Raw genomic sequence first — 19,370 nt, forward strand, 5'->3', positions numbered from 1 at the left:
GCTGTGTGTTTCTCTGTCTTCTAATTTTCCCTACCTTACTGTGTTTGGGGTCTCCTTTTCGCAGGCTGCAGGTTCGTAGTTCCCGTTGTTTTTGGTGTCTGCCCCCAGTAGGTAAGGTTGGTTCAGTGGGTTGTGTAGGCTTCCTGGCAGAGGGGACTGGTGCCTGTGTTCTGGTGGATGAGGCTGGATCTTGTCTTTCTCTTGGGCAGCACTGTGTCCGGTGGTGTGTTTGGGGTGTCTGTGAACTTAGTATGATTTTAGGCAGCCTCTCTGCTAATGGGTGGGGTTGTGTTCCTGTCTTGCTAGTTGTTTGGCATAGGGTGTCCATCACTGTAGCTTGCTGGTTGTTGAGTGGAGCTGGGTCTTAGCGTTGAGACGGAGATCTCTGGGAGAGCTCTCGCTGATTGATAATACATGGGGCCAGGAGGTCTCTGGTGGACCAATGTCCTGAACTCGGCTCTCCCACCTCAGAGGCTCAGGCCTGACACCCAGCCGGATCATCAAGACCTTGTCAGCCACATGACTGGCATGCCTTCAGAGTTGGAGAAGCTGGCCTGCAGTGGCTGTCCTGCGCTGTACATTAGAATCACCTGCTTCTTCCTTGTTTTGCCCCAAAGGCAGTGTTCCACAGAGAAAAAGATTAGCCTTGAAAATAGTCACAGCTCTGTGATGGCTTTTTTTTTTCCCCCTTTGTGCTTAGTCAGGTTTCACTTGCTCACAGGGGGCCACGTGCAGAGGCCTTGCACCCAGCTCTTCTGACCGGAGTTACTAGTGCGGAATGGCTGCTGCCAACACCTCAGCTCAGGCGGGCCATGTCAGTCCTCCTGCATCTTAAGTGTGATTTCTACTGATCAGAATGACCTCTACTGAGCAAAGAGATGTATGCCTTCAATTTATTCTAGTGCTGTGCTGAGTGTCCAGCTCTTTGTAAAGTGTAGATTTAAATCTCATGAGCTCTGCAATTATGTCAGAAATTTCTGGTTGCCCTCAGATACATACAGTCCTGGAAGATATAATACAGCTTTCAAAGGCACAGTCTCAAGCTACACCCTTCCTGGAAGAATATAACTCATAGAGTGTGTGTGCATTTTTTAACAACCTGGATCTATAATAACATGACCAAAGAGATTAAATCAGATATTTAACTTCCAAATGAACCCGATGACTGTTTTCAATGACAATAGACCTATGCAAACATCATCTGTGCAGCCAGCCTTCTGCTGCCTGTGATCCGTACCTGAGCGTTGAGCCTGAAAAGTCTATTTTCCTCATCCTCTCCTGACTCCCATCACCAACTTCAACTCTCTTTCTCCTCCATCGTCTCTGCCCCTCCACGGACAGCAAGCACAGGCCCTGGGAAGTTTGGAACTCTAGCGCTAGTAACTTCAAAATAAAGCAGCAGTTCCTACGCCAACACGTTCACGATGTATTCACAACACACGACTCACTCCCTCTGTGACTCAGAATATCACCTTCTTTCCACCCACTGTCACCTCTGTCCTTTGAGGCAGTCTCACTCTAAGCCAGCCCATCCCTCTGGACCACCTTGCTGAAGTCCCATTGTCCACCGTGCTGTTGGAACCCTGACTCTATTTTAAGCAACCATCTCTCCTCAGTGTGACTCCTTGGACATATGAGTATGAGAAAATGAAACCTGAATATCTGCTAATTAGATGCACCAGGCAGGAAGACTGTTGTCTTGGAAACCAATCCAAAGCCACGTGTGGAAGACCACCTCCTTCTCTCAAAGCACGCTCTTCCTGTGGCTCCTTGACCCACATTCTCCGGGTTTCTTCCCTCCACCCAACCCCACTTGGCTCCGCGGGCCTTTCCTCCCCTTCCTGAGATCCTCAGAGACATGGCCTGTGCCCCTTCTATTCTCACACTGACACTTCTCACTTCTAGCCCTTACCTGTTTCCATGGATTCAGTTCCTCCTCTGTGCTCTGGGCCGCAAATCTCCATTTCCTGACTGAACCCCTCTCTAACCACGTTCTTACCTGACAGTACCTTCTGGATGGCACACGCACCTCAGACTTAATCTGACTTAAAAAGAACCTATGAATCCCTACCAGACTCAGCCAAATGAACAGCAAACACACACAACGGCCACTTCCTCCTGGTGAAAAGGCGGTATGCTGTTCGTGGTTGTTCACCTCCAAATCTAGGATTCTCTCATATCAAAGACCCAAGCCTGGGAATCCTACCTTTTTGCTATTTCTCAAATGTATCATTTTCTGTCCTCTCCTACTGCCATTGCACTGATCTCCACCACAATAACCTGTTTCGCAGTTTCTCCTAGTGCTGAAGTTACAGAGATGAGGAAGACGGACAAGATACATCTTTAATTGAAGCTACATTCAAGTGGGGGAAAACATACAGTAAAAAATAATCACATAAATAAAGATAATTTAAGAGAACTGCAAGAATGAAACTGCAATAGGGTAATGGGAAGAGAAGGACAGTGCGAGGGGGGCTGTGTTAGTTGGGGATGATCTGCAAAGGCCTCTCTGCAGATCTGACAGTTACCATCTCAGGCCACTTTCTTACTGGCTTACTGTGCTCTACTTTCCTTCCTTCAGTTCTTGGCACCTGAAAGCGATTGACAAGCTCCATCCTGACTCAGCAGCTTTGAACTCCTTGTTAACTTCTGTCTGGAACATTCCTTCCTTTGTGTAACTACTGGTTAATTCTTCAGGTCTCAGCTTAAAAACGACATTCTCAGGGAAACCTTCTACAAATGCCCAGAACCGTACAGCCCCTTCCTGCCTTCCTACCTCTGCTTTGCTCCTAGAACCCTTGTCTCAGGTCACTCATCACAGTTGTAACGATGTTTATCTGTGGGTAGTTCTTATAAGGTGACTGCTGGATAGCATCATTTAAATGTCCCCCCTTCAGCCAATGACTCTGTTCCACAATCCCTAAGGGCTATTTTCCAAAAACTTTGGTTAGGAGGATTCAAAAATGAGTATGTTCTTGAGGATTTCAAGGTGAAAGATCTATATTGATATTTTAGCAAACTATGTGTTGATAGCAAACAACAAACAATTCATCTTATTACTGACCTGGCCCCACTGTATCAACATTATCTATTTACATATCTTTCTCCTTTTAGGCTAATATATCTTGTGAGCTAAGACAAGGGCCAGATCTTATTTGCCTTTGTATTTCTAGGACCCAACACAGTGCTCGTTATACTATGGGCTCTCAGATAATGTTCAACTGATTGAACCATGTGAAGTGACTTGCCATCATCGGCCATTTATTATTACAGAAATAATTATAATAACTAACATGCCAAGAATATTCTTAGTAGTGTCCATGAAACTACTGAGTATTCTTAGTAGTAACACTTTTAATCCCCAGAATAGTTGAGGAAACTATTCCCATTTCAAAGATGAGGAGACTGGGACATGTAAAATAACTTGTCACATAGCTACTGCTATAGACTGAATGTGTCCCTTCAAAGTCCCAGTGTTGAACTAAAGCCCCCAAAGTGATGGTATTAGGAGGCTGGAGCTTTGAGCGGTGATTAGGTCATGAGGGTGGAGCCCTCATGAATGAGATCAGGACCCTTATAAAAAGGACCTCAGAGGGCTTCCCTGGTGGCGCAGTGGTTGAGAGTCCGCCTGCCTATGCAGGGACACGGGTTCGTGCCCCGGTCCGGGAAGATCCCACATGCTGCGGAGCGGCTGGGCCCGTGAGCCATGGCCGCTGAGCCTGCGCGTCCGGAGCCTGTGCTCCGCAACGGGAGAGGCCACAACAGTGAGAGGCCCGCGTACCGAGGAAAAAAAAAAAAAAGGACCTCAGAGAGCTCCCTTGCCCCTTCCACCATGAAAGAACACAGCTAGTAGATCACCAGCTATGAAGCAGGAAGCAGGCCGTCACCAGACACTGAATCTGCCAGTACCTTGATCTTGAACTTCCCAGCCTCCAGAACTGTGAGAAATAAGTTTCTGTTGTCTATAAACCAGCCCATCTATGGTATTCTGTTATAGCAGCCTGAACAGACTAAGGCAGCTACCAAGCTGCAAAGCTAGGATCGAAAGACAGCTAATCTGGCTAAAGAGCCATAAACTCAACTACTATTGTATCAATATATCACCTGGTTATTAGGCTGCTTCTACTGAAGCTACCACCGTAAGTTAACAACTGTGAACACACTAAGTAGAAATAACTCTCTGTATCTTAATATTCCAGCCTCTTCAACTTTTATCTGAGAGTTAAGAGTGAAGTCAGCACATAAAATACATGCTGTAAGGTCCTATATGTTTGTTGGTTCTGATCCGAAAATCTAGCAATCAGCTTCCTAAAAGACAATGTAGAAAAGGAGTTATGAGCACAGTAATTACCGCATAAAAACAAAATAGTTGCTCTGCAGAAGCAAAACTAGATCAGGGAAACATTGTATCCTCAGAAATACAATGAAAGTCTCCCCAGCAACATTCTCACATTAACTATAATGAAGTGTTTTTATGAGCTGGGAGACCATTGACTACTTGCCATGTGATAATCTGGGACCAGATTAGCTTGATAAATTACCACTTGAATGTGCAGAGCTGGTTTACTGCAAGGCTTTATCCTTTTCATTCTAAAAAATAAGTTTTAGGGACTTCCCTGGTGGCGCAGTGGTTAAGAATCTGCCTGCCATTGCAGGGGACATGGGTTCCAGCCCTGGTCCGGGAAGATCCCACATGCCACGGAGCAACTAAGCCCGTGCGCCACCACTACTGAGCCTGCACTCTAGAGCCCACGAGCCACAACTACTGAAGCCCGCACGCCTAGAGCCCGTGCTCCGCAACAAGAGAAGCCACCGTAATGAGAAGTCCGTGCACCGCAACGAAGAGCAGCCCCCCACTTGCCGCAACTAGAGAAAGCCCGCGAGCAGCAACGAAGACCCAATGCAGCCAAAAATAAATAATTTTTTTAAAAATTAAGTTTTATAATGTAGGGAAAGGAATATAAGCATCATAGGTTCTGTAGACTTCTTTCCAGAAGAAAGTTTTTTTTTCCAGAAAAATCTGCATTTATTCTACTTTGCAATGTTATTAGAAAACAGAGAAAGTCTGCTTCTGGTGTCCTGAATATGTGTATATTGGATTTTATCATGATTAACTATCCTGGTTATAAAGATTGGAATCCATTGCCCGTTGCCCAATTTAATTACCGCTGATATTTACAATTTACTCTCCTTTAAAACTGCAGGGTATTTTTTTTGAGAAGAATGAGAGCTAATTAGAAAAGAACAGAGTAGTGAATACAAATACTTCATTTTCCTTCCCATCCCGTCTTTTCTGTGTAATGTCATGTAGATCTTTGTGTGCCCACACAATCATGGCATCCAAATATAAATATAGCAGTTAGATTTATATGTTCTGACAGCTGTAATCACTTCTATAGTTGGTGTCTTTATGAAGAATAAAAACTTAATATCAGTGCTTTGTGACCACCTAGAGGGGTGGGATAGGGAGGGTGGGAGGGAGACGCAAGAGGGAGGAGATATGGGGATATGTGTATACATATAGATGATTCACTTCGTTATACACCAGAAACTAACACACCATTCATTGTAAAGCAATTATACACCAATAAAGATGTTAAAAAAAAACAATGTGAAAGCTATTGTTATGTTTTCTAAGAACCAATGTTTTTATTACACTGTACAGTAGATACATGGCAATATTTAAATTCTTTTTCATTAATTTGGTGATTCTCAGGGGAATATATGATTCTACATAAGAGTAATTCAGTTGAGTTTTTACATTCTTTTTGAGAGAGATGAAAAAATGGCATATTCTTGCTTTTCAAGTTAACTATGGAGTAAAGTTTAAAAGCTCACACTGTCTTTAAATTATCTGCATGACATTTACTCAATAGACCCATATCATGTACTGATTTAGGCTCTGAGGATAAAAATATGTAAGAGATAGTTTGTCCTCTCAAAAAGCTACTCCTGGTGGGTTTCACAAACAAATTGAATGGGGAAAAATATTGCTGTATACCCAGATCTTCCCAGAGTTTTCTAAAGCAATTCTTTCTAGAATCATAGTTTACAAATTAAAATGATATTTTGTCCCTCCTATGATTTTCTCTATTCTTACCCATCCCTACACTTAATAAAAAATATAATTCCCTCAGTGCCAGGATCTTAACTATGTATCAGTGTAAATCAAATACATACTCAAATATAGTTCAGTGACTAATACTATCCTCTCTTTGACCCCTGATTAAAATCTAATTCTCCCAAGGAGGATTGCTTTTCACATCTAAAAAAAAAAATCACAAAATGTTAGGAATCTCAACGAGTTTGGGGGAAAGTTTTGGGGTGAGTGCGTCTAGCTTTTAACTGAGCTGTCTAACCTATTCTGCGTGTGGGGGAGAGATGGACCTAGAAGAGGAAAGGAGAGAAGGGACTTTGAATATGCAGGTCCATTTCCAACTGGAGGAGGAGGGCCAACCACAAATACATCTTCTTTCCCCCTTTCTTTTACTCTTAGAAGAACCATCTCTGGTCTGCTTCCCTATGCATCTGTAGTTTACTCCTTGAAGTCTGAGCCTTGGGTGTCCTTTCCGATGATTCCATGTGACCGTCATAAACATCTCAAACTTAACATGTTCAACCATAGAACTCTTACCTCCCCCAGCCTTCCCCATGAGTAACTATTACCACTACTTGCCCAGTTACTTAGCCTAAGGCTACCCTTGACTCCCACCTTTCCCTTACTCCTCAAAGTCCAGTTCATAAGCAAACCCTGTCTATTTCATCTCTATTTGAGATTTTCTCAAAAAAAAAAAACTACCTCTTTCTAAATCCATCTGCTACTCTCCATCTCTGCGACTACCAATCTAGCCAGACCATCCTCTGCTCTGAGCTATAGTTTTCTTGGTAGTATCTCTGTTTCCATTTTTACCTCTTCCTATTAAGATTCTTCCAAACTCCATCCAAAATAAACTTAATCCTTACCAACTTCTATAAAACCCTCCACGACATGGCTCTATGATCACTGCCATTTTTTCTCACTCACTCTCCTCCAAATACACAATGTTAGGAAGTGCTCCTAAGTTTTGCAACTTTGAAAAAATGCTGGCCACGGGATCCATTGTCACCCTCTTCTGGCCACCTAATGCAGGCACTGCGGAAATGCCAGATTGCTCCAAGTTCCAAGAAATGAATCACAGGAGTCTTCTGGCTGTGGGCTATTACATGTCTGATCTATGACACTGCAGAAGCCAGTGCAACAGGAAATATCAGCGAGGAATCTCAGGTCTGTAGTTCACAAGGCGTTGGCTCAAGTACATTCTCTGAGATTTTCTACTTTGGGTCTTACTTGACCAATTTCCAAGCTCCTTCTTATCTACAAGAGATGCATTGGCAGAGAGCCTGGACAGAACACTAAGCGATTATCATAAATTAGTGATTTATTGTTTCTTCCTCCTGTGTCTGATAATCCCCTATTGTTTTCCTGAATTTAATTTTGTTTTCCTCCTTCCTGGATTTTTGTCAGTATGAGAATGGTGGATGTTTCTGTGGCAAGATTTTCAGGCATTTGAGGGTTCTTTTGTGAGGTTGAGAAGAGCAGATCTTAAGGTGCATGGTTTCAGACTCCTATTCCTAAATGCAAGTGTGAGCCCTCGCCCCTTGCCTTTCCAAATCGCAGAATCAAGATTGCGTTTTTCAAGAGAATTCTACTCTTTTGAATGATCTCATCCAATAGGATAATTCTTGTTTATTCTGGGACTTCAGCATCTGTCATCCTGAATTCTAATGTACATAACGTCTGTACATAACCCATTCCTTAACTATCACAAAGCCTAAGATGATATAATCACCAACTCTTAAGATATCTGTTTGCTAATCAATTCTTTAAATCTGTTATCATATTTCCAGTGTCTCTATGATCTGAGAGATGGAGAGGTTTTGTATATATCTATGTGTGTATTTGAGCTAATGATTGAAAATTTATTCCTTCCCTGAGATCACGGTGAAATTAATGCCTTTAAAAAAAACTTCTTGAGAAAAACTACGAAGTCATCTCAGACCTTTCTTTCCTTAAAAACAACAACAACAACAAAAACTCCTGTCTCTGTTCTGTTTTTTTAATTTATTGCTTTCTTCATTTCTGTTTCCTCCACACAAACCTTTATGCTCTCCCAATTCTGCTTTCATCTCTGTATCCAGATGCCTTTTTGCTCTGCCTCACAGAAACTGTAATTTCCTTAAATGAATCACTAAAGTGCCCCACTATCTGGATAACAACTTACGGAATGAATGAGCTTTCATTTCTGTTTAGCTCGTGGAGAAAAAAATCGATGAGTAAACTGGCAATTTCATTTACAAATTGACTATGGAACTTCAACTATTACTCAGAGCCCTTGAGACATTTATCCGTATATAGAAAAGCATTTAATCTTATAAACAGATTTACAATTTTCATTTGGATGATATCTTATAAAACACTAGTTGATACAGATCATTTTGAAAATACAATTATGTGTTAATAAAAGTAAACCTTATTTTGAAAGACAACCATTAAATCTTAGCAAGGCACAGTGAGCATTGTTAAATATCAAGTTCTCCTGATAGTAAGTAACATTTTTAGTGATAAAATATCCTGCCATCAACTTTTATTTATTTAGACATTTTTAATTGAATAAATTGAGCCAGAGGATGCAATTCATAGTAAGGGGTAAGGAAGCCATGACAGCAGATTTATAATTTACTTGGCATGGCAGGGAGATAGCATCAAACGCACCAGGAAAGTGAATATGATTTTATTACATTAACGTACATCATTGTAATGAAAAGAATAGTGAAGCTTGTTGGAGGTCAGACAGGATTACTTAATTTAGACAGTAGAAATTTCTCTCTTAGAAATTTTTTCATTTAGAAAAAGAAAATAATTTTCTATTGCTATGTTGCTAAATGCATAAAAAGGTATTCCTATGTTTTATTTCAGCACATCTTTAAAACACACAAAGCATATTTTATAATAAAGTGTTAACTGTCTCATGTAATTTATTGAATATTGTACTGACTGTGGAAAACAGAATGGTTGTCTGGGTACAGAAGGGTTGTGAGTGTATCATTGTTTACCCTCCTGATCACGTGGCTGGCGGGAGCTGTAGCTGCCACTGCCCAGCATCATGAGAGCAGATACCACACGTCACTGGCCCAGCAAAAGATCAAAATTCAAAACTCGAAGTGTGGTTTCTACTGAATGCCTATCACTTTCACACCATATAAAAGTCAAAAAAATCGTTAAGTCGAACCATGGTAAATCAGGGACCAACTGTAAATACTACTGAAAAAGATCTGGCCAAAATGGATAATGATATATATACATATTAGTGCAAATATGCGTGTGTGCCCATTCAGCGCACTTACCTTTGGTAAGGAAGCTCGTGATCCTGAACTCTGTGTAGTCATAGTCAGCACGGTGGTTATTCCCAAGGCTACCCTGGCTGGAGCAGCATCCATATTGATCCAGAATGAAACCCAGGAGAGAATGACAATCAGGAGACTGGGAATGTACATCTGGATCAGATAGTAGCCCATTTGTCGTTCAAGATGGAATCGCACTTCTATACATGTAAACTTTCCTAATTGGTTGTGAAATAAATGCAGTAATTGGTAAAAATAGGTCTTTGTTATTGCAGCAAATGTCACAATTTTGTTTTCATCATAATTTTGCCCTACACCTTTCTGTATAATTATACAATTATAATGAAATTATATAACTATTATTTCTGTATAATTATAAAGTTATAATGAAATGGGATCCCAAATCATATATGCAAATTGTTTTCTGAAAAATAGTTTTCTCATTTTTCTGTTAGCACCTAGAAGCAATGTAATAGAACAGTGTACTATTTCAGGAAATAATATATAATCTTATTACTTCACATTTGATTAGCACTTCATACTTGCAAAGTACTAAAATGTCTATTATTTCACTTGATTCGTGTCTGCTTTTATGCCTTCTTTTAAACACTGTACCTTGAGGTTCTAGCCAGGGTAATTAGGCAAACAATTAAATAAAAGTCATTTAGACTGAAAAGAAAGCAGTAAAACTATCTTTATAAGTTGAAGCCATTACCTTGTATTTAGAAAATCCTAAAGAATACACTAAAAATCTACTTGAGCTGAAGAGTTCAGCAAGGTTACAGGATACACTATCAGTATACAAAAAGCAATTGTGTTTCTGTACACTAGCAATGGAAAATCCAAAAATTAAATTGAGAAAACAATTCCATTTATAAGAACCAAATAAAATAAAATATTTAGAAATAAATTTAACAAAAAAGTATAAAACTTCTACACTAAAAATTACAAAACACAGTTGAACAAAATTAAAGAAGATCAAAATAAATAGAAAGTCATTTTGTAGTCATTAATCAGAAGAGTTAATATGGTTAAGATTGCAATACTTCCCATATTGATCTACAAATTTATTGCAATTTCTATCAAAATCCCAACTGGCTTTTATGCAGAAACTGACAGGCTGATCTTAAAATTAGCATGAAAATGCAAGGGACATACAATAGCCAAAATAGTCTTGAGGGAAAAAAAGAACAAATTTGGTGAACTCACACTTCCCAATTTCAAGACTTGCTACAAATCTACGATAATCACAAAATATGGTACTGTCATAAGTAAAGATATACAGATTAATGGAATAGAATTGAAAGTCAAGAACTGATCATTTATGGTCAATTGACTTTAGACAAAGGACTGAGACTATTCAACAGGGAAAGCATGGTCTCCTTAACAAATGGTACAGGGAGAACTTTGCTTTTTGGAACTTTCTAGAATTTTTTTTCCCAATATGTTCAATCCCCAGTTGGTTGAATCTTTGAATGTGAGCCCATGGATATGGAGGGCTGACTATATAGTGAAAGGCCAGGTCACAATTCTGGAAATGTTGAGCCCAAGAAAAATCATAGTTACTATATGGAAATAATAAGAGCAGCCACAGATGCTAGTGGGAGGCCACGCGCTCACCACTTTGGAGTGATGCATCATCTGTGGGCAGTTTAAGGGAACTTGTAGATTAGGCAATTAGAAGAGATATTACGGAAATAGCCAGTTCCAGTTGTGAGAGAAGTGAACAAATAACATGAACGTACAAATCTTGCAGTCTTTGATGTTGATGACTGTATCTGATATTTATTCTCAAAGGTAAAAGGCTACTGTGTCAATGTGAGTAGCAGGTGCTTAGTAACAATATCTTGAAATGCATGACATTGTGGCTAAACTAAAAATTTAGGCAAGTGGAGCCTTAAAAAAAAAGCGACCTCTTTCATTTTTTAAGCAAACACAATGTTTACAGCTACAGGACAGTTAAAAAGTACATTTTATCGCTCACATAGAAATTAAAGGAACTTTTTTGGAAACATCATTACTATGTAACTATAGGCATTTCACAACAAAAGAAATTAGTTAAATATAACTGAACACCAAGCATTTCTTTTTTTCCATACAAACCAATTATATAACAAGATGTGATGAGTCAAAGCTTCCGTAAGTTTCAAAGACATCCATTCTCTGCTCTATGACTATAAAAAAAATTCAGCTATAAATTGTTAAAATAATTAACCTAGCGCTATAATTAAGAAACATCTGAATATCATAAAACCACAAGTCATAAGTGTAATGAAGAACATTCAACTCCTACCTGTGTTGTAATGTTTAGTGCAGTATCGTAAATCTTTCTCTTCTTTCAACAGAAACTGGGGCAAAGTGAGTCCTTCTGCCACTTGTACAGGTGCCTCATCTTGCCATTCAAAAATGAGATCATTCATTGTGTACCCAACTAGGCAAAACATAATAAAAATATTTATAGCGAAAAGGGCATTCAAAGGAGTGAAATTTAAAATAATCACTTGTAGTGTTCCCATAGGATGGGAAGACCAAACAGTGTCACCTTAACTCTATTGATTGAGCTATGCATGGCACAATTCCAGTCTACTGAAGTCTTTTCATACAGAATATTTATCAAATAATGTAAGAGAATGTAGTAGGCTAATAATAAGTATGGCATGGCATGTAGGAACCTTAAAGAATAGGCATATACATTCTTTCCTTGGAATGGGCAGCTACTGCATTAACTCAGCAATTCATTTTGGTTCCACTGCATTAGATCTCTCCTCACCTTTTCTCAAATTATTCAGGACCCCTTCAACAAAAACTGAAATTGTCACGGGTTAGGAAATGACCTAAACTATAACATCCATGGAGGGAACAAACCAGAGCTGATACCTTTCTTGGTTTAATCATTAACTATTTCAGTTTATGGCATCTGCTTCTACGTCCCGGGTCCCAAAATGGACAAAAGGATATTTTAGATAGAAATGTCTGCTGTTCAGGGAAAATCGGTATACAAAGAAAATCCACGTTTGTGGAGGGATAAACTCTTGCACATAGCATGAGTGAATTCTGACTAGAATTCACGAATATATTTTGTAATAAGCCAGCATCTTTTAGCAAATTAAAATGTCATCTGTCTATAGGAATGGTATCTAAGGAAAGCAGAATTTGATCTTTTTCTTCCCTCTGAGTGAGAAGCTGTTGAAAGGTGCACTTGAAGGCCGTTGCAGAGAAGGAGTCAAGGGAACTTCACCTGCGGGGAAGATTGCAGGTGGTCAGAGTTCACAGCTGCCCCGGAGGTAGGAAGAAAGGAAGCACAGTCTGGCCTTTGAACTAAGGCAAGGGGCCAGGTAAAGGAAGCAGAAGCTCTAGGTGCATGAAGCAAGCGGCAAACAAGGGAAAGTGTCCCAAACAAATTCTCTGGTAGCTAATGTTGTCGACAAGGGGCTGTGTGCATGATTAGAAACAGCTGGCGCGGGGAAGATTAGGCTGAGCAGGGCGAGGTGTCTGGAAGGGAACTGATCGTCCTTCTTCCTCCCACAGTACCTGGAGGACATCTCCGAAAGAGCTGAATCTGATCCAGCTGTGGTGATAGTGACTGGAGCCAGATGCCCAGCCCACCCTCCTGACCCGTGGGCACACCTCACGACATCCACTCCACTAGCTACGGGGAAGGTGGCTTTAGCAGCAGCAGCATCCGTATGATGGCTCATTACGGAGCAAGCGCTATTTGGTAGAGGTTGTAAAGTCCTCCAGACTGAAGGGGACACTGAAGGGAATTCTTTGGTAGAGGTTGTAAAGTCCTCCAGACTGAAGGGGACACTGAAGGGAATTCTGGTTCCAGGACAGATAAGAAGACCTGCAAGACTGTCCTCTAGACCATTGGACTTAGCACAGCAAGGACTTATGTTTGACTTGCTTACACTGGAATACATTTCATTGAACCCTGCAATTAATGATTTGGTGGCTAATAATAGAAGGCTTTCACTTTTATTTGTAAGTCTTTTGATATATCCATTGTCTATACCATCTTACCTAAAGAGAAAACAGATGCACATTTCTCAAGGATCAAAAGGAAAATAGGCACTGATTCTTATTTACTTCCAGGTAAGACAAGTACCCTATTCTTCCATACGTGCAATCCCCGAAGACAAAAATATGTGAGATATTTCCCAATTTAGACAGATAAATGGAGAAATGAACTGAAACCCTGTTTTGTTTTTATGTTCTAAGTTTTTCTTAGGGTTTTCTGTGAAAAGAAAGTAGCTCTCTGAAATTCCCTCAAAGACAAGGCTTAGTTAGTCTCTGATGCAATTTATAGACAGCATACTCAGCTTGCTCTTGTGTCAAATAATCATGCACACTAAGTGATTTAGGCATGGGCATATCCTAATCAAGCTATGCTATTTCCTTAAGGTCCATAAAATATTTAAGTTTGAAACCAGAAGGAAAATAGTGAAATGACAATTTTAGGTGGTAATGCTTTTATTCTAAGTAACTAAGTGGATGTTCAAGGAAATTAACTAAATGGTAATTTTGCCTCAATAAGCCTTCAAACATAACTTTAAAAAAAAATCAGTACTTTTCTACACAGTTCACAGTGTTTTAGCATCCTTATGCTTTTGGTTGGCAGAACTTTATACAATTCTGAGAATTGCCAAGGTGAAGAGACCGGCTAATGAGATTGAGGCTGTGAGCTGAATGGCCTTGTACCATAATGAGTTCCACAACAAGGAATAGTTCATTGAGGGAACAAAAGCATTAACCCTACCTTCAGCCAACAATCTTATAGGGTAGCTGCAGGGAAACGTGTAAACAAATGACTCAATGCAAGCAAACACCTGTTTCTTCAACAAGTATTTGTTCGGCACAGACCATATATAAGGCATCCTACTGGGTTTCATGGGATGTGAGGTGCTATTACCAGGTAGAAAATAAGTGGCACGGGGGAGGTTCAAAGTGCTATGTGCTTTCAGAAGAGGGATCTATAATAGCCATTTAAGCCTCATTTGAGTTGCACCTTGAAAAAAGGCAAGACCAGCATATAAAGAACGTGAGAGACGGTGAGGCACTCAGGCAAAGGAAACAGTATAATTGGTTGAAAGAAACCACAAACTCCCAAGGTTTATAATAGGAATAGCAATAACTTTATTTATCTAGAGCCAGTTTGCATGAAGAAGCATATGGAATGAAAAGATGAATTAATGTAAGATTATGTAAAATTTACACTCCAGGTTGCAAAGTTTGATTTTTTAAAATTCCCTGTGGGCAATGATAAACAATTGAAATCTTCTGAGCAGGGGAGTGACATGACAAAAATTGTGCTTTAGAAACATTACTCTAGTAGAACCTTCTCATGGGATTCACAAAATCCAACTGCTTTCATATTCATAAGACATTATCTGCCTTTTTCCTTGTGTTGACATTGGTCCAGATGGTGAAAACACAGTAAGTAAAACTTCTAGTGCTTTAGAATAAAAGCGGTGGCTGCAGACTGTGCTAGTGGTTATTGTATTCTTTACTGCCGTATCTTGCAGTATAAACAATGCCATTTTATTTAAGAATGTCCTCAATCCTTGATGAACCAATAACAATTATAATCTTAGTAAATTTTGACCCTTATATAAATGTCCTTTTACTATTCTGGGTATCAAAATGGGAAGTACGGATAAAGCACTTCAGCTGCACGTTGTAACACGATGGTTCTTTTAAGGGAAAGCACTGGTGTGATTGATTTGCAAGTAAACCAGCTGGTTTTGCTCGAAACACCATTTTTACTTGAAAAAAAAAATGACTGGCAAACTGCGGTTATTACAATTAGGTATATGGCCAATCATTTTCTTGAAAATAAAAGAAGTGAGTGAACCTATCGTGTTGAGGGAAACAACTGACAGTATTTGTTGTCAATGGTAGATTTTGAGCTTTCTATTTAACATTAAATTTTGGAAAAATTATTTTCCCAATACTTAAAGATTTTTTGATGAGCTCAGTGGTGATATTAACAGATGTGACTTTTCAATATTGTATAATGTTATGTGTCAATGTTTGGAATATCTGAATAAGTCATTAAGCTAATGTTTTCCAAATGATCAAAGCATGATGTTAAAAATTATGCATAGGCAAAAGATCCATTTAACGTTCAAGACACAAACAGATTTTAATTTACAAGAGCATGAAGAGTTCATTGAAAAATATACAGCAAAGTGATTTAGTTATATATTCATATTTTTTTCAGATTATTTTGCTGTATTTTACTATACAACTGAAACTGCCACCATATTGTAAATCAATTATACTTCAACAAAAAAAGAAGAGTTCATTGCTATGGTTTCCAATTTCACACTGCAACCAAGATTTAAGAAACTACCACCTTCAGAAACTAAGGGTTTTTCCCCCCATATTACAGAATTTCCTTCTTTTTAAAGGCTGAATAGTACCCCACTGTATGTATATATTACATTTTTTGTCCATTCGTCTGTCAATGGACATATAGCTTGTTCCCACATCTTGGCTACTGTGAACAGTGCTACAATGAACACAGTAGTGCTAGTATTTCTTCAAGATCCTCATTTCAATTCTTGTGATAAATACCCAGAAGTAGGATTACTGGATCACACGGTAGTCTTATTTTTAGTTTTTGCGGCACCATGGATGAAGCTCAAGGATATTGTGCCGTGTGAAATAAGCCAGCCACAGAAAGATACATACGGCATGACTTCACCTGTATGAGGCATCTTAAATTATCAGATTCATAGAATTAAAGAATATAATGGTGACTGTCAGGGGCTGAGGGATGGGGAAATGAGAATACTCAACAAGCATAAAGTTTTAGTCAAACAAGATGAATAAGTTCTAGAGATCAGCTGTATCGCATCATACCTACACTCAACAATAATGTATTGTACGCCTAAAAATCTGTTAAGAAGGTAGATCTCATGCTAAGTGTTTTGAACACAATAAAATAAATTAAATTTTAACAAGTTTATCTGCATTCTTGAGAAGGTAAAGAAAAAATTTTCATTCTTCCTCAATGGTTCTTCAGGAATATAAGGTAGAGGTAATACTTCAGTAGATCATTTTGTCAAACTTGGAAATTAATTAAATATATAGTTAAGGGAAAATAAGAAGTTAAAGAACTTTTCAAAGTTTCAAGTCTAAGTCACTGACAAGTAGCTATGCCACAGTCTTTGCTTACATGTCATGTCAGTAGAGTAGCCTTCTCTGACCATCTTATAAAATACTTTTCTTCCAATGAGTCTACATTACCCTTTCCTGTTTATTTTTTTCCTTTGAACTACTCTTTACCTGCCATGGTATATAGTCATCAAGTTTTTATTTTTTATCTAGCCTCCTGGAATTTAAACTTTATAAAAGCAGAGATTATTGTATTTTAGTCACTGACATATTTTTCCAGTACCTAAAATAGTATGTAACATGTACGAGGAGGTTGACTGTTTGAATTAGAAATAGATAAAGGGAAAGGAGGAAGATGTGCTTGTGTGTTTGTATCTGATGGGTTTACTTGGCGGTACACTGAATTTAAGATGCTAGCAGGAGACGCAGGTGTGGCTAACAAGTTTGAACATTGATTTATATGTTGAAAATTGTTGAAATCACGGACCTATACATTGAAAGTGAGATCAGGATTGTAGTTATAAGTTTGAGAGTCACCTAAGGATGATATTAAAATTATAGACTATCTGAGATTATCAAGGGAGATAATATATAAAGGGAAAAAAAGCTATAGGAGGGATCAGAGAATTTTCACCTTGGAAAGAGAAAGGTGAAGACAGAAAAGTAACAAACAGGAAGTTCAAGAAGGCACATTTCAGCTAAATAAGTGTAAGTGAGAATGTTCTAAAAGAATTTCACAGTGGAATTGGTAAGGTAACAAGTTTCCCTCAAGCAGAGGCTAGGAAATGATCTGTCAGGAATGTTATGAGACCCTTAATCATTGTGTTAGTTAAAATAGATGAACTCCAAAGCCTTTTCCAGCCCTCTGATTTTATGATATCATTGAATATAGCCTTATAAATCTAATTAAAATACACTATAAAAAAAGAATAGGAGGGCTTCCCTGGTGGCGCAGTGGTTGAGAGTCCGCCTGACGATGCAGGGGACGTGGATTCGTGCCCCAGTCCGGGAGGATCCCACATGCCACGGAGCGGCTGGGCCCGTGAGCCATGGCCACTGAGCCTGCGTGTTGGGAGCCTGTGCTCCACAACAGGAGAGGCCACAGCAGTGAGAGGCCTGCGTACCGCAAAAAAAAAAAAGAATAGGAAAGGATTAGTTACTGTTAAAGAAACAGACAGGCTGATCAAAGGAATCAAAGTTAAAGTGTAGAAAGCTATCTAAGCATGTATAAACATCAAAAACTTGTGCCAATTGCATGCGGCACTGTAACTGGGGGGAGGGGGGTGTAGAACATCAAGTGGGCCATAGCAGTGTGAATACCTGTGGGGCGGGAAAGTAAGATGTAGGTATAATCTTGAGGTGCAGAAAAAGCTTCTGGAGCCTGAACTTCTTGAGTGGTACCTCTGGGGCTAGTCGAGAGTAGGCCATAGCAGAACGCAGCCCAATGTTCAGCATCTGGTGACGACACTGATGTCCATGTGGAGAAGCGGCAGCATGGCCATAATAGCCTCACAGACTTTGGTTCAAGACTCACATAAACCCAGACACTGTTTCCTAACACTATGAAAGAGGGGGCGTCCTGAAGAATTTATGATGTTGGACTTCTCATCAACTTTGGCGAGTGGAGAGCTTGCAATGGATGTATGCAGAATTTTTTTAAATGTGTATAATTTTGTGCACGCAAATATCTTAGAAAATACACTCCTGATATATATTTAAATAAAGAATCATAGTTTGAAGCACCAAAAAATGGGTTCAATAGATATGCAGTTAATATGCTGTGGAAGTTTGCAATATTTGAAAGAATTGTAATTTTTCCTTGCGATCTTTTCCAGCCCTCTGTAAAAAAGCCCTCATGCAAATTCCCAATTTCTCTGACATTAGATAAGAAAATAGTTTTGTTTTTTTTTTTTTTTTTTGCGGTTCGCGGGCCTCTCACTGTTGTGGCCTCTCCCATTGCGGAGCACAGGCTCCGGACGTGCAGGCTCAGCGGCCATGGCCCACGGGCCCAGCCGCTCCGCGGCATGTGGGATCTTCCCAGACCGGGGCACGAACCCGTGTCCCCTGCATCGGCAGGCGGACTCTCAACCACTGCGCCACCAGGGAAGCCCAAGAAAATAGTTTTTTAAAAACTCTAATTAAACATAAGAAATGGTAGGGGGCTTGTATAAGATATCAGGAGATATAAATTTATAATCTTTTAAAAAATTCTTGTTATGTCATTAGAGAATTTCATATTAAAACAACAAGAAACCAACACACCTATTAGAATGACCAAAATCTAGAATACTGACAACACCAAATACTGACGAGAGGATGTGGACTAACAAGAATTCACTGCTGGTGAGAATGAAAAAATGGTACAGCCACTTTGGAAGACAGTTTGGTGGATCCTTATAAAATTAAACATACTCTTACCATAGGATCTAGCAATCAAAGGAGTTGAAAACCAAATGAGTCGAACATATGTCTACACAAAAACCTGCACACAGAAATTTATAGCAGCTTTGTACATGCCAAAACTTAGAAGCTACCAAGATATTCTTCAGCAGGTAAGTGGATAAGTAAACTGCAGTACATCCGGATGATGGAATAGTATTCAGCACTAAAAAGAAATGAGCTATCAAGCCATGAGAAACCTTAAATGCATCTTACTAAATGGAAGAAGTCAATCAATCTGAAAAGGCTACAACTCCATGACATTCTAGAAAGAGCAGAACTATGGAGGCAGGAAAATGATCAGTGGTAACCAGGGATCTGGGGGAGGAAGAAGTGAATAGGCAGAGCACAGAGGATATTTAGGGCAGTGAAACTATTCTGTACGATACTACAATGGAATACATGTCATTACATATTTGTCGAAACTCAGA

General features: G+C 39.4%; 1 protein-coding gene across 2 annotated transcripts in view; it reads right to left on the minus strand.

Moving 5' to 3' along the window:
- The window catches only part of GLRA3 (glycine receptor alpha 3), a 156,704-nt gene that overhangs the window by 22,552 nt on the left and 114,782 nt on the right, over positions 1–19,370 (minus strand). For both annotated transcript variants that reach the window (XM_019932312.2, XM_019932313.1), the window contains exons 6-7: positions 11,675–11,812; positions 9,385–9,599 (exon numbers count right to left, since the gene is read on the minus strand). In XM_019932312.2, coding sequence (XP_019787871.1) covers positions 9,385–9,599; positions 11,675–11,812 — 353 coding nt within the window. The remainder of the gene's footprint in view (positions 1–9,384; positions 9,600–11,674; positions 11,813–19,370) is intronic.

Source organism: Tursiops truncatus, chromosome 6, assembly GCF_011762595.2.
Source record: "Tursiops truncatus isolate mTurTru1 chromosome 6, mTurTru1.mat.Y, whole genome shotgun sequence".
Taxonomy (NCBI): Eukaryota; Metazoa; Chordata; class Mammalia; order Artiodactyla; family Delphinidae; genus Tursiops; species Tursiops truncatus.